Below are 14,584 nucleotides of genomic sequence, written 5' to 3' on the forward strand. Positions count from 1 at the left end.
TTGACAATGAACCTAATACAAAATGTGAAGAAATCAAAACGACAGATCGAATATGTCTCAGAAATCACTTTGTTGTAAATTTTCAACCAGTATAATTACGAATTTGAGACAAAAACTGTAAAAGTTTGGATTATCCACTCCTGGAAATTGAAATAAGAACACCGTGAATTCATTGTCCCAGGAAGGGGAAACTTTATTGACACATTCCTGGGGTCAGATACATCACATGATCACACTGACAGAACCACAGGCACATAGACACACGCTACAGAGCATGCACAATGTCGGCACTAGTACAGTGTATATCCACCTTTCGCAGCAATGCAGGCTGCTATTCTCCCATGGAGACGATCGTAGAGATGCTGGATGTAGTCCTGTGGAACGGCTTGCCATGCCATTTCCACCTGGCGCCTCAGTTGGACCAGCGTTCGTGCTGGACGTGCAGACCGCGTGAGACGACGCTTCATCCAGTCCCAAACATGCTCAATGGGGGACAGATCCGGAGATCTTGCTGGCCAGGGTAGTTGACTTACACCTTCTAGAGCACGTTGGGTGGCACGGGATACATGCGGACGTGCATTGTCCTGTTGGAACAGCAAGTTCCCTTGCCGGTCTAGGAATGGTAGAACGATGGGTTCGATGACGGTTTGGATGTACCGTGCACTATTCAGTGTCCCCTCGACGATCACCAGTGGTGTACGGCCAGTGTAGGAGATCGCTCCCCACACCATGATGCCGGGTGTTGGCCCTGTGTGCCTCGGTCGTATGCAGTCCTGATTGTGGCGCTCACCTGCACGGCGCCAAACACGCATACGACCATCATTGGCACCAAGGCAGAAGCGACTCTCATCGCTGAAGACGACACGTCTCCATTCGTCCCTCCATTCACGCCTGTCGCGACACCACTGGAGGCGGGCTGCACGATGTTGGGGCGTGAGCGGAAGACGGCCTAACGGTGTGCGGGACCGTAGCCCAGCTTCATGGAGACGGTTGCGAATGGTCCTCGCCGGTACCCCAGGAGCAACAGTGCCCTAATTTGCTGGGAAGTGGCGGTGCGGTCCCCTACGGCACTGCGTAGGATCCTACGGTCTTGGCGTGCATCCGTGCGTCGCTGCGGTCCGGTCCCAGGTCGACGGGCACGTGCACCTTCCGCCGACCGCTGGCGACTACATCGATGTACTGTGGAGACCTCACGCCCCACCTGTTGAGCAATTCGGCGGTACGTCCACCCGGCCTCCCGCATGCCCACTATACGCCCTCGCTCAAAGTCCGTCAACTGCACATACGGTTCACGTCCACGCTGTCGCGGCATGCTACCAGTGTTAAAGACTGCGATGGAGCTCCGTATGCCACGGCAAACTGGCTGACACTGACGGCGGCGGTGCACAAATGCTGCGCAGCTAGCGCCATTCGACGGCCAACACCGCGGGTCCTGGTGTGTCCGCTGTGCCGTGCGTGTGATCATTGCTTGTACAGCCCTCTCGCAGTGTCCGGAGCAAGTATGGTGGGTCTGACACACCGGTGTCAATGTGTTCTTTTTTCCATTTCCAGGAGTGTAGTTCCAATACGACGGATAAATTCCAAAAAAATATCTGTATTTTTCTCTTAGACGTATTTCTCTCTCGTTGATACTTTTCATAAACCAGCGTAAAAAATAAGGACCACATCTGACAAGGTAGAATTAAAACCTGTCATATTGCCCTGGATGGGATGGAAAATGAAACATTATTTACGATCCTCGGAGTATTCTATTTTCCTGAAGGTCAGAGAGTTGTTTGTACAGCCCCTGATAGTTCAGCTGTATTGAAATTCTGTACATTTGGGGAAATACTTGGTGGTCGTAACTAAACTGGCAGTGTTCCTAGCGCTGCAGTGCTGGCTATACACATCACAGGACGTTGAAACATCGTACGTATATCCATTAGCTGGTGCGCTCGCGGGGTGTGCTAAAAAAAAGTTTCACTTTCCGCCACAGGTGAAAATATAGAGCAGCCAGAATGTGATGTAGGTCCAGAAAAAGAAGGGTAAAATGTGCTTCGTCCATCCAAAGAATATTCCCCAGCCCCATGTCATCCAGTCCTGTGCGTGCCACAAAACGAAAGGCGAAGTCACGGCATTGTAGCCTATCTTGGATCTTCATTTTGTGCACATTCTGAATCTCGTAGGGGTACCAGTGAAAATCTTTAGAACAATGACCAGGAAAGAGACACTTTCTGTGATAACTTGAGCGGTGGATGCAAATTTTAAAGCGAGTGCTGCACTTCATCAACAACTGCCATGGGAATGGGCTGCTTCCCTTTCCCATCTGCACCACCATTGTTCACCTGTTTCTTCAGGTTAATTGATCGTATTTCTTAGCCCATATAATATCATGGGGCCTCTTCGCAGTTGTTCCTGTCGGCGATATACCCACCCTGCAGCGATGTTGTTGCTGTCGTTGTGATAAAACAGCTTTGCCAGCAGTGTACGTCTTTTTCTCAACGGCCATTGCGTTTCATACACCCTTTACACCAACAGTAACTTCATAAAAGAAATCAAAACGTATCGCCTAGTGACGTACACCATACTGACGTCAAAACATCAGACATTTCACATTCTGACTGTTTACAGTGCCATATTTTCAACTGGTAGCAGCAAGTACAACTACGGGTATTATTTTTTTCAGCATGCTTTACAGGCTCAACGATTAATGGACGTACCTACGATGTTTCACCGTCCAGCAACGTGTACAACCTTCACTGCAGCTCTTAGAACACCATCACTAAAACTACACCTACTGGGTATTTGTTTTAGCACCCTTATATGGAATGGCCAATAAATAATTTATAACTGCTTGTGGATTTGTTTAGTAATAGTGGAAATAGGTCATTCTCTCGTTGACATCAAGATCTACGTAGCTGTGTGTAACATGCATATAATAATTTTTTCATAGTGTGGAGCCAGAGTCGTAATATACACTCCTGGAAATGGAAAAAAGAACACATTGACACCGGTGTGTCAGACCCACCATACTTGCTCCGGACACTGCGAGAGGGCTGTACAAGCAATGATCACACGCACGGCACAGCGGACACACCAGGAACCGCGGTGTTGGCCGTCGAATGGCGCTAGCTGCGCAGCATTTGTGCACCGCCGCCGTCAGTGTCAGCCAGTTTGCCGTGGCATACGGAGCTCCATCGCAGTCTTTAACACTGGTAGCATGCCGCGACAGCGTGGACGTGAACCGTATGTGCAGTTGACGGACTTTGAGCGAGGGCGTATAGTGGGCATGCGGGAGGCCGGGTGGACGTACCGCCGAATTGCTCAACACGTGGGGCGTGAGGTCTCCACAGTACATCGATGTTGTCGCCAGTGGTCGGCGGAAGGTGCACGTGCCCGTCGACCTGGGACCGGACCGCAGCGACGCACGGATGCACGCCAAGACCGTAGGATCCTACGCAGTGCCGTAGGGGACCGCACCGCCACTTCCCAGCAAATTAGGGACACTGTTGCTCCTGGGGTATCGGCGAGGACCATTCGCAACCGTCTCCATGAAGCTGGGCTACGGTCCCGCACACCGTTAGGCCGTCTTCCGCTCACGCCCCAACATCGTGCAGCCCGCCTCCAGTGGTGTCGCGACAGGCGTGAATGGAGGGACGAATGGAGACGTGTCGTCTTCAGCGATGAGAGTCGCTTCTGCCTTGGTGCCAATGATGGTCGTATGCGTGTTTGGCGCCGTGCAGGTGAGCGCCACAATCAGGACTGCATACGACCGAGGCACACAGGGCCAACACCCGGCATCATGGTGTGGGGAGCGATCTCCTACACTGGCCGTACACCACTGGTGATCGTCGAGGGGACACTGAATAGTGCACGGTACATCCAAACCGTCATCGAACCCATCGTTCTACCATTCCTAGACCGGCAAGAGAACTTGCTGTTCCAACAGGACAATGCACGTCCGCATGTATCCCGTGCCACCCAACGTGCTCTAGAAGGTGTAAGTCAACTACCCTGGCCAGCAAGATCTCCGGATCTGTCCCCCATTGAGCATGTTTGGGACTGGATGAAGCGTCGTCTCACGCGGTCTGCACGTCCAGCACGAACGCTGGTCCAACTGAGGCGCCAGGTGGAAATGGCATGGCAAGCCGTTCCACAGGACTACATCCAGCATCTCTACGATCGTCTCCATGGGAGAATAGCAGCCTGCATTGCTGCGAAAGGTGGATATACACTGTACTAGTGCCGACATTGTGCATGCTCTGTTGCCTGTGTCTATGTGCCTGTGGTTCTGTCAGTGTGATCATGTGATGTATCTGACCCCAGGAATGTGTCAATAAAGTTTCCCCTTCCTGGGACAATGAATTCACGGTGTTCTTATTTCAATTTCCAGGAGTGTACTTCTTTAAAGTCAGTACCGCCATTAGAATCGTGTTTATTTACAGTGTTACAGTTACACTTACACAATCATGATTTCGACTTCAAAGTGCTATTATCAAGTGTTTTCTGAGAGCAGATTAGACAATAAGAGTGAAATACATAACAAGTGGTGTAACCGTATAAGAATCCATATTTATAATGCTTACTTACAAGTCTTATAAATTGCCTAAGATGGCGTACTGACACATTAAAATACACTATTAGTCACATTGTTAAAGTTTCGATATTTCTGGCAGAGCCTACTGCTTTGTTTCATTACTGAGTATACCATCTTGACTGAATGACAGTTGGCTAAGTGTCAAATTGTCTTGGTCAAAGAAATTCCTGTTACAAGCAGGTGACATTTTTTGTTTTAATCTTTGGACTCAGTGTCTGGTAAGGTAGGAAAGGTTAGCAGCAATTTATTTTCTTTGGCAGTTATTACATCTTTGCAGCACCTGTTTATCTTAGTATACAATGAAGTTGCCTGCTCATAATCATAAACAGTAACAAACCTCTCGATAATATTCGCTGCATCCATAAATATAACAATCAAGCTAATCATTGTCGTTGTTTAAAGTACATTTTAGTAGGTAAATATACAGCTTTGTATATGAAATTAACACATGGCCAACTGTAAGTTGTGTAATTTTGCCTCAATTCAGAATTAATACAGTGCAATTGCTTACTCAACACACTCATTAATTAACCAGTCAGTTTTGAAGCAATATTTATGATGTACATATCATCAGACATGTAAATCCTGTTATATGTGGTAGAACATTACTTAGGAATAAGTCCAAATAATAGAGGTATGTGAAACAGGACCTGTACATAAAAGTATTTCAGCAAATAAAAGAATCAAACGACTTCATGTTAAACAGCACATTTAAATTTAACATAATATTTGTTAGTGGTTGATGAGATGCAGTTATTTTCTTTTTCTGGTTTTGTTGTTGATAGTAAACTTATAATTGGGTGTAAGAACAACAGCAGTGACTACCATTAGCAAAGAACGTTGTCAGTTTCAAAGTGGTTCACTGGACAATTCTTGTCATACGTTGTTTCGAAGTCGGTCATTGTAATTACCATGCCTGTTATCATTCAGCTGTAAAAAACGCGAAGTACAAACACCAGGAAAGCGGATATTGTGCTCTGGCTTAAAAATAAAAATACCGCGCGCAGTATAAGTCAGACTCGTGATGAACTTCTGCAGCTCGTTACCTTATAGAAGTCACGCGACAGAACGTAGAAATTTGACTCTGTTGCACGTGAATGTGGTTTCAGGGATTTCTTATTCAACAGCCTCTGCATACCTTACTTTATAGACGAGGCATGGTTGCATCTTCCAGGCTACATCAACACGCGTTAACTGGTGTTAACCCCCATATCATCCACGAAACACCACTGCATGATGAAAAGGTCAGTGTCAGCTTCCAGGAGTGATGGCCCCATTTTCTTTGATATGACTGAAGACTCTACAGTTTATACGGACATCTTCAATACATTTGTGGAGCAGCTGGATGACATCGAACTTACATAAAAGCTTAATTACAGGATGGAGCAGCGTGCCGCACGCCTAGCGCTCCCATGTAACTTGTAACAAGTGTCCATGATGACCCAACAACCGCCTCCCCCCCCCCCCACCCCACTCTCTCTCCCGTGCTTGTGGCGGTATCCTAAAAGCTGAGTGTACAGCCACAGACCACGCACAACAGCATAACTTCGTCAGGCCAGGACACACGAAATAAACAACACTGCTGAGAATACGCTTCACACAATGCCACGGAATACGGCGAAAAGAGTGCACTCGTACATCTATGCTGGTGAAGGACACTTCCAGCATTTGCTGTGAGGAGTTTGTGTGAATGTATGTATGTGATCTCTCAATGGTATTTATCATCTCCTAAAATTGCAAATATGTCCTATTATTGGTTCAGATATCTTCAAAGTAGCTCCTGTTTGTATGGACTGAACTGCATGTCGATGTAGGTGCGAAGGCGTAGCAAGATTTCAAATTAGAGAGTATACAAATGCTGAAGTCGAGTTTTCAGATAGTGTAGGATCTGATTAGGTGTTTATTGTATGTTAGGAGAGGTGCGAATTTGATGAGGGGGTAAAGGATCCACATGAGGGAAACTAAACAGATGTTGAAAGTCAGAACAGAGTGCATGACGCTCAAGGATTTAGAGGGAGTAGTAGGACGTTGGTGGACAGTACATCCATGCAACACTGGCATAGCAGACTGTAGGTCAGATCATGGCCAGATCATGGTCATGGTCAGGCCTAGAACTTTATCTGACAGCTTCGTGGTGAATGTGGAAAATAGATTTGACCTTTTTCTTCAGTTAGAAACTGGCGAGCCTCAAGCAGTTGCAGGTGTAGACAGGGCACAACAAACTTTCAGCAGCAAATTGAAAAGTAAGAAAGTAGGGTAAGCAGAGAGAAAGAGAAAGAAAGAGTTGCTGTTAGATAGTTCCCATGGAAGAGGTGTTGGCCAACTTTTGCAGGATGAACTAGGGTCAGAATACCAGGTCACCAATTTTTTTTTAACCTAGTGCTGGTCTGGAGCACGTGACAGAGGATTTAGGATCACTTTGCAAAGAGTTCACTAAGAAAGACAGCGTGGTTATAGTGGGTTGGGCAGGTAATAGTATTCACAGAGATCCTGGTTACAGTATAGAGTGTGACCTGGCAAAGATTGCATCAGCATCGAAGCATACTAGTGTTGAGTTTGTATCTGTTCTTGGGCGCCATGACCGACCTCATTTGAACTCTTCTGTCAAGAGAGTTAATTAGGAGTTGAAACAGTTGCTTATGTCTGGTGCAGGGTCACACATTGGTGTGGTTCCTGTTGATTCTATCAGTAGGTGGGATATTATAGGCATGGCCTTCACCTCAACAGGAAGGGTAAGGGTAAACTGGCTGGGGAAATAGCAGGAAAGTTAAAGGGGGGAGGCACTGTCATGAGTGATAAAATACCAGTGGTTACAAGGTTCAGAAAAGACCCTTTTTTAGGGCAGTGTGGTCAGAAAGAAACCAAATTTTAAGAGAGGTTAGGACTGAGACAAACCAGTTTGAGAAAGAAACCAAAAAACATAATTCTAGCTTATTACATCAGCATAAACAGCCATTGGTTAAGAATTTTCAGCAGTCAGCAGATATTTTAACTCTATCCAATTTTAACTCAGTCAATGTGAAATGTCAGCTATCTTTATTGCATCAAAATATCCGAGGACTAAGAAATACAATTAATGAATTAATTATCTGCATAGATGAATTAGAGTCTTCAAACCCAGCTGACATAATCTGCCTCTCTGAACATCCTGTGACCACTGGTATAGAACTTTTAAGTGTTACAGGGTTTAGGTTAGCATCTCACTTTTGCAGATCAGAAATGGAGAAAGGAGGAGTTGCGACATTCATCACGAACTGTCATAAATTTAAGAACATAGACATTGATAAATTTTGCCTAGAACAACATATGGAAGTATGTGCAACAGAATTAGAATTTCACAAAAAATTCTTCATAATATTAAGTGTATATCGAGTACCTGCAGGTAACTTTAATCTGTTCGTAAACCACCTTGAAGCTGTACTGGCCCATTTAACACTCAAAAACAAAGAAATAGTGGTTGCTGGTGATTTCAATGTAGATTTCCTTAAAGACTCTTATTTGAGTTAGTAACACTATCATTCAACTTAATTTCCACTGTAAAGTTTCCCACTAGGGTAGCCAATTGCTCACAAACAGCCATTGATAATATCTTTATAATAAGTCCAATGAACAAAATTATATTACAAAACCAATAATCAATGGCCTCTCAGAGCATGGCATGCAGTTCCTTCTGTTAAATGTTAACACTGATAGGATATAAAATTTGTTAAATCTGATCTCAAGATGGTAATCAATAAGCCAAAAATTGATTATTTTAGGACACTCCTCACAGACATTCACTGGACTGATGTTTGCAGTGCTCATGGCATGAATGAAAAATATAACATTTTTGCTAATAAAGTGCTTGCCTTATTCGAACACTGTTTTCCCCAAAAACTTACCAAGGTTAGAGCAAAGTCTATAAAGAAGCCACAGATTACTCAAGGAATAGAGGTATCTTGTGAAACAAAAAGAAAACTGTATCTGTCAATCTGAAACAGTTCCGATGTTGATGCTATAGCACATTCCAAGAAATACTGCAAAATATTAAAGACTGTAATATGGACATCAAAGCAAATATATTACAAGGAAAAGATAGTCATATCAGATAACAAAATAAAGACAATATGGGATATAGTGAAGGAGGAGACCAGTAGAACCAGACATGAAGAGGGACAAATAGCATTAAGAGTAAATGATACATTGGTCACAGATGCGTATAGTGTCGCAGAACGTTTTAACAAACATTTCATTTCTGTTACTCAAAAGATGGGGTTGTCAGGTTCTGTAGATGGTGCTACGGAATACCTCAGACCAGACATTTCAAGTAACTTCCATAATATGAATTTGACCTTCACTACCCCAGCAGAAATAATATCCATCATAAAATCTTTAAAATCAAAAATATCTAGTGGGTGTGATGAAATATAAGCAAAGCTAATTAAAGAATATGATTCTAAGTTAAGTAACATATTAAGCTATCTGTGTAACCAGTCGTTTATCAGTGGAATAATTCCTGAATGGTTAAAATATGCTGAAGTTAAGCCACTGTTTAAGAAGGGAGATAAAGAAATAGCATCAAATTTCCGTCGAATTTCACATTTGCCAGCATTCTCAAAAAATTTTAGAAAAATTAATGTACAATCGGCTTTATAACCATCTTATCTCAAATAACATACTGTCAAAGTCACAGTTCGAATTTCTAAAGGGTTCTGATACTGAGAAGGCTATCTACACTTACAGTGAAAATGTGCTTAATTCATTAGATAAAAAATTGCAGCCAACTGGTATATTTTGTGATTTGTCAAAGGCATTTCCTTTTAAGTAATTTAGAATATTACAGTGTAACAGGAAATGCTGCAAAATAGTTCAAATCTTATATCTCTGGCAGGAAACAAAGTGTGTTATTAGGAAAGAGACATATATCAAGCTATCAGGCATCATTCAACTAGGAACTAATTATATGTGGGGTCCCACAAGGTTCCATTTTAGGGCCCTTACTTTTTCTTGTGTATATCAACAACCCTTCATCAGTAACATTACCAGATGCCAAGTTCGTTTTGTTTGGCGATGATACAAGCATTGCAATAAATATCAAATCAAGTGTAGTCTTAGAAAAATCGGCTAATAAAATATTTGTGGACGTTAATCACTGGTTCCTAGCCAATTCTTTGACACTAAACTTTGAAAAAACTCACTACGCGCAGTTCAGAACTCGTAAAGGGTGTCCCACGAGTATATGCCTAACATATGATGACAAGCAGATAGAAGAAGTTGACAGTGTTAAATTCTTGGGATTACAGCTTGATAATAAATTCAACTGGGAAAAGCACACCACAGAACTGCTGAAGCATCTTAACAAATCTCTATTTGCAATGCGAATTGTGTCAGACATAGGTGATATAAAAATGAAAAAGCTGGCATACTATGCTTACTTTCATTCCACAATGTCATATGGGATTGTTTTTTGGGGTAATTCATCAAGCCAAGCTAAAGTTTTCCAGGCACAAAAACGTGCAGTAAGAGTTAAATGTGTTGTGAACTCAAGAACATCCTGCAGAAGCCTGTTTAGGGATACTAACTACTGTTTCCCAATATATTTATCACTTTTTCAAAGCAACAGGTCAATTCATGGAATCAATACTAGAAATAAAAATAATCTTCACAAGGATTTAAAGTCACTTAGTCTTGTACAAAAAGGTGTGCATTATTCAGGAACACACATTTTCAATAACTTGCCAGTAGCCTTCAAAAGCTTAACAACCAATGAAATTCAATTTAAGAGAAGCCTAAAGGATTTATTGGTGGACAACTCCTACTACTCCATTGATGAATTTCTCAGCAGAACCAACTGATTTGTGTGCGTGTATATATTATATATAAGTACAATATAACTTGTGCACAATTTCAGTGCAGTAATGTGTTCATTGTAAATAAGTATTATAGTAGTTGTATTATACGTTTATTACCTTATAAATAAATAAAAAAAACTTTTTTATATTACATTCAGTGCATTGGTATTTGTAAAATGAATTCTTTCATATATTGCTCATTAAAAAATGACGATCATTCCACTTGGGGCCTGTGGAATGGTACATTAGTTTATTTGTCTGAGTTGTTAATATTTGTGATGTATTGTTGTTTTTCTGACATGTTCTACATCCGGGAGGACCTCCTCACTGTGGATCAATTGGAATGAAAGTAAATCTAATCTAATTGAATGTGGGGGATAGTGCAGGGGTGCAATCACTTTTTTGCTCAGTTAATAGGTTTTGTAATTACAGTCTGGTGCGGGCTTTCTGTTGGGTGGTTAGCGAGGAGGTCTTAGAGTCGTAATAATTCACGTGCGAACATATCTGTGATTGGCGTCTTCCATTCTCACTACTTACAAATATCTTTTCCTTGCACAGGACGACAAGCGACTTCCCTTCGCCATCCTCGCAGCCCTGAACTTGGTGGTGGCGTTTTCCGTGTCGTTCCTGCCAGAATCTGCGCTGCAGCGATTGCCGGAGACGTTAAGGGACGGTGCCGTCTTTGGCAGAGGACAGCGCTACTGGAGCTGGAAACCCAAACCGACACCAGAGTACGCCAAGGGATAAAGGAGTTCCAGAAGTTCCTTTTAGTTTAGAAGGAATGATAATGCGATGCTGGCAACCTTCGACTTCTGTTTACTGACGGTGCACATGACTTGCTCGGCCTGCTATGAACGAATAACAGTGCACTTCGAGCCCTATTTCTAATCTGTAAACAGTAACACGAAAATTAAGCCTGACCTGGATTAGATTATAATTTATGGACGATATACACTCCTGGAAATTGAAATAAGAACACCGTGAATTCATTGTCCCAGGAAGGGGAAACTTTATTGACACATTCCTGGAGTCAGATACATCACATGATCACACTGACAGAACCACAGGCACATAGACACAGGCAACAGAGCATGCACAATGTCGGCACTAGTACAGTGTATATCCACCTTTCGCAGCAATGCAGGCTGCTATTCTCCCATGGAGACGATCGTAGAGATGCTGGATGTGGTCCTGTGGAACGGCTTGCCATGCCATTTCCACCTGGCGCCTCAGTTGGACCAGCGTTCGTGCTGGACGTGCAGACCGCGTGAGACGACGCTTCATCCAGTCCCAAACATGCTCAATGGGGGACAGATCCGGAGATCTTGCTGGCCAGGGTAGTTGACTTACACCTTCTAGAGCACGTTGGGTGGCACGGGATACATGCGGACGTGCATTGTCCCGTTGGAACAGCAAGTTCCCTTGCCGGTCTAGGAATGGTAGAACGATGGGTTCGATGACGGTTTGGATGTACCGTGCACTATTCAGTGTCCCCTCGACGATCACCAGTGGTGTACGGCCAGTGTAGGAGATCGCTCCCCACACCATGATGCCGGGTGTTGGCCCTGTGTGCCTCGGTCGTATGCAGTCCTGATTGTGGCGCTCACCTGCACGGCGCCAAACACGCATACGACCATCATTGGCACCAAGGCAGAAGCGACTCTCATCGCTGAAGACGACACGTCTCCATTCGTCCCTCCATTCACGCCTGTCGCGACACCACTGGAGGCGGGCTGCACGATGTTGGGGCGTGAGCGGAAGACGGCCTAACGGTGTGCGGGACCGTAGCCCAGCTTCATGGAGACGGTTGCGAATGGTCCTCGCCGATACCCCAGGAGCAACAGTGTCCCTAATTTGCTGGGAAGTGGCGGTGCGGTCCCCTACGGCACTGCGTAGGATCCTACGGTCTTGGCGTGCATCCGTGCGTCTCTGCGGTCCGGTCCCAGGTCAACGGGCACGTGCACCTTCCGCCGACCACTGGCGACAACATCGATGTACTGTGGAGACCTCACGCCCCACGTGTTGAGCAATTCGGCGGTACGTCCACCCGGCCTCCCGCATGCCCACTATACGCCCTCGCTCAAAGTCCGTCAACTGCACATACGGTTCACGTCCACGCTGTCGCGGCATGCTACCAGTGTTAAAGACTGCGATGGAGCTCCGTATGCCACGGCAAACTGGCTGACACTGACGGCGGCGGTGCACAAATGCTGCGCAGCTAGCGCCATTCGACGGCCAACACCGCGGTTCCTGGTGTGTCCGCTGTGCCGTGCGTGTGATCATTGCTTGTACAGCCCTCTCGCAGTGTCCGGAGCAAGTATGGTGGGTCTGACACACCGGTGTCAATGTGTTCTTTTTTCCATTTCCAGGAGTAAATTTAGTAAATGCTACATGCCAAAATAAACTGACACGGAAACCGCACCTACTGCGCTATCCAAAAAAGAAAAAAAAACCTCATAATGGACTAAAACTACATATTGCACTCCTAACAAAGCCTTACTCTGACGAGTAATCCTCTTACGCTAACGTCGTCTGCATTCATACCAGTTTCCCCTCGCATTTTTTAACTTTAACACTTAACTCCAAAACTACTCTAATGCTATGCAACCCGCCTCGCCCTCTGTACCCCTCCACTACCCCTCCCCCCACCCCTGCGCCCCCCCTCCCCGCCTGTTACACTTACATGCTCTCCACATTCTATTCCAACAAAACTTAATCACCTCCCATAACGTGCTCAGGAAATCTCGCCCAGAGATCTACCCATCCTTCCAGCTTTTAACAGAATCCTCTTCAAATGGTCCAAATGGCTCTGAGCACTATGGGACTTAACTTCTGAGGTCATCAGTCCCCTAGAACTTAGAACTAGTTAAACCTAACTACCCTAAGGAGATCACACACATCCATGCCCGAGGCAGGATTCGAATCTGCGACCGTAGCGGTCGCGCGGTTCCAGACTATAGCGCCTAGAACCGCTCGGCCACACAGAATCCTCTTCTTGCTCTCGATGTCAGCGCTGGAGTTCGTAGCTCCTCGCCACTTCTATGGGCCCTCTTCCCCACCTCTTCACTCCCGCATTGTTTCGGGAACAGTCTTCCCCTCACCTACTGTTTCTGTACCTGTAGTGAAATGAAGTCTTCTGTTCAAAACATTTTTTTAAATTAAAAAAAAAAACAATATTTTATTTACAATTTGAAATGTAAAATAGCTTGTTTTAATAATTTAAAAAAGACGCACATATTTCGTATTTTTAAATTTTTGTAAACTATTTATATGTTTTATGACTGCTGTTCCTGAAGAACAGGGATATAATGTGTAGAGTCTTGACGGACGATGGCTGCAAATAATAATAAAAAGGACAAAAAATTGTCCAATACTGTAATAAAATTCCGCGAGTATTGAAGTTATGTGCATGTCATTACCATTCTTTGCTCATTGTTAGTGTATATCAGCGCTTTTTACTTCCTTTATTTTGAAACAGGCTGAACCGTGATTTATTTTCAAAGAATATTCTTAAAAATTTATTTCATTTACTAGCGATTCATCAAGAACATTAACATATTTAATCACACTATGTAAGCATGGAAGTAATTGACAGGGAGTAACTGATGAAATCATAACCAAATTCCTTTTAACAAATGGGAATTTTATTCACTTTAATAGTGCCTAAAAGAATTTTTTGTAAAGAAACAGATTTAAAATTGTAATCAGAAAGCACCCTCTAAATATCAAAGTTACAATTTATTCAGAGGCAGAAAGAAACAAGTTTTGACTGTATGAGCTTTCAGTCACAGAACCTAGCCGCTCCCTTTTGTCACGGCCATAGTTACGACCGCTCACAACAACCTCTGAAAGACTACACTGGTGTAAATCTGCAACACACCAGATAACTTTAAACCAAGAGTTTTAACAATTTACACAAGCACACAAACTATGCACCCCCCGTAGGAGGGATGGAAATGGTACAGAACACTAACAATTAAAATATTAACCTTGCCACATGAAAGTGCAACTTGATTTTAACTTCTAAGAAAAGTCTTACGGTGAAAGGGTGGCAACGTTATGTACTAAAATGGTCATTTAAATAAAAGCCCATGAAATGCAATCTTATGTAAAATTCTACAAGGTTGGCCAAACAATAGTTAAGATGCTCTACAGTACACAGATACCGCCTCTCAAG

The 14,584-nt window shown here is 44.0% G+C and overlaps 1 protein-coding gene across 1 annotated transcript in view; it reads left to right on the top strand.

Annotated features, from left to right (window-relative positions):
* Positions 1 to 11,154, top strand: part of LOC126252737 (solute carrier family 22 member 7-like) — a 90,733-nt gene extending 79,579 nt beyond the window's left edge. Inside the window, exon 9 of the mRNA XM_049953640.1 lies at positions 10,966 to 11,154. Within this exon, the coding sequence (XP_049809597.1) occupies positions 10,966 to 11,154 (189 nt within the window). The remainder of the gene's footprint in view (positions 1 to 10,965) is intronic.
* Positions 11,155 to 14,584: the final 3,430 nt, after the last annotated feature.

Source organism: Schistocerca nitens, chromosome 4 (genome assembly GCF_023898315.1).
Source record: "Schistocerca nitens isolate TAMUIC-IGC-003100 chromosome 4, iqSchNite1.1, whole genome shotgun sequence".
Lineage (NCBI taxonomy): Eukaryota > Metazoa > Arthropoda > Insecta > Orthoptera > Acrididae > Schistocerca > Schistocerca nitens.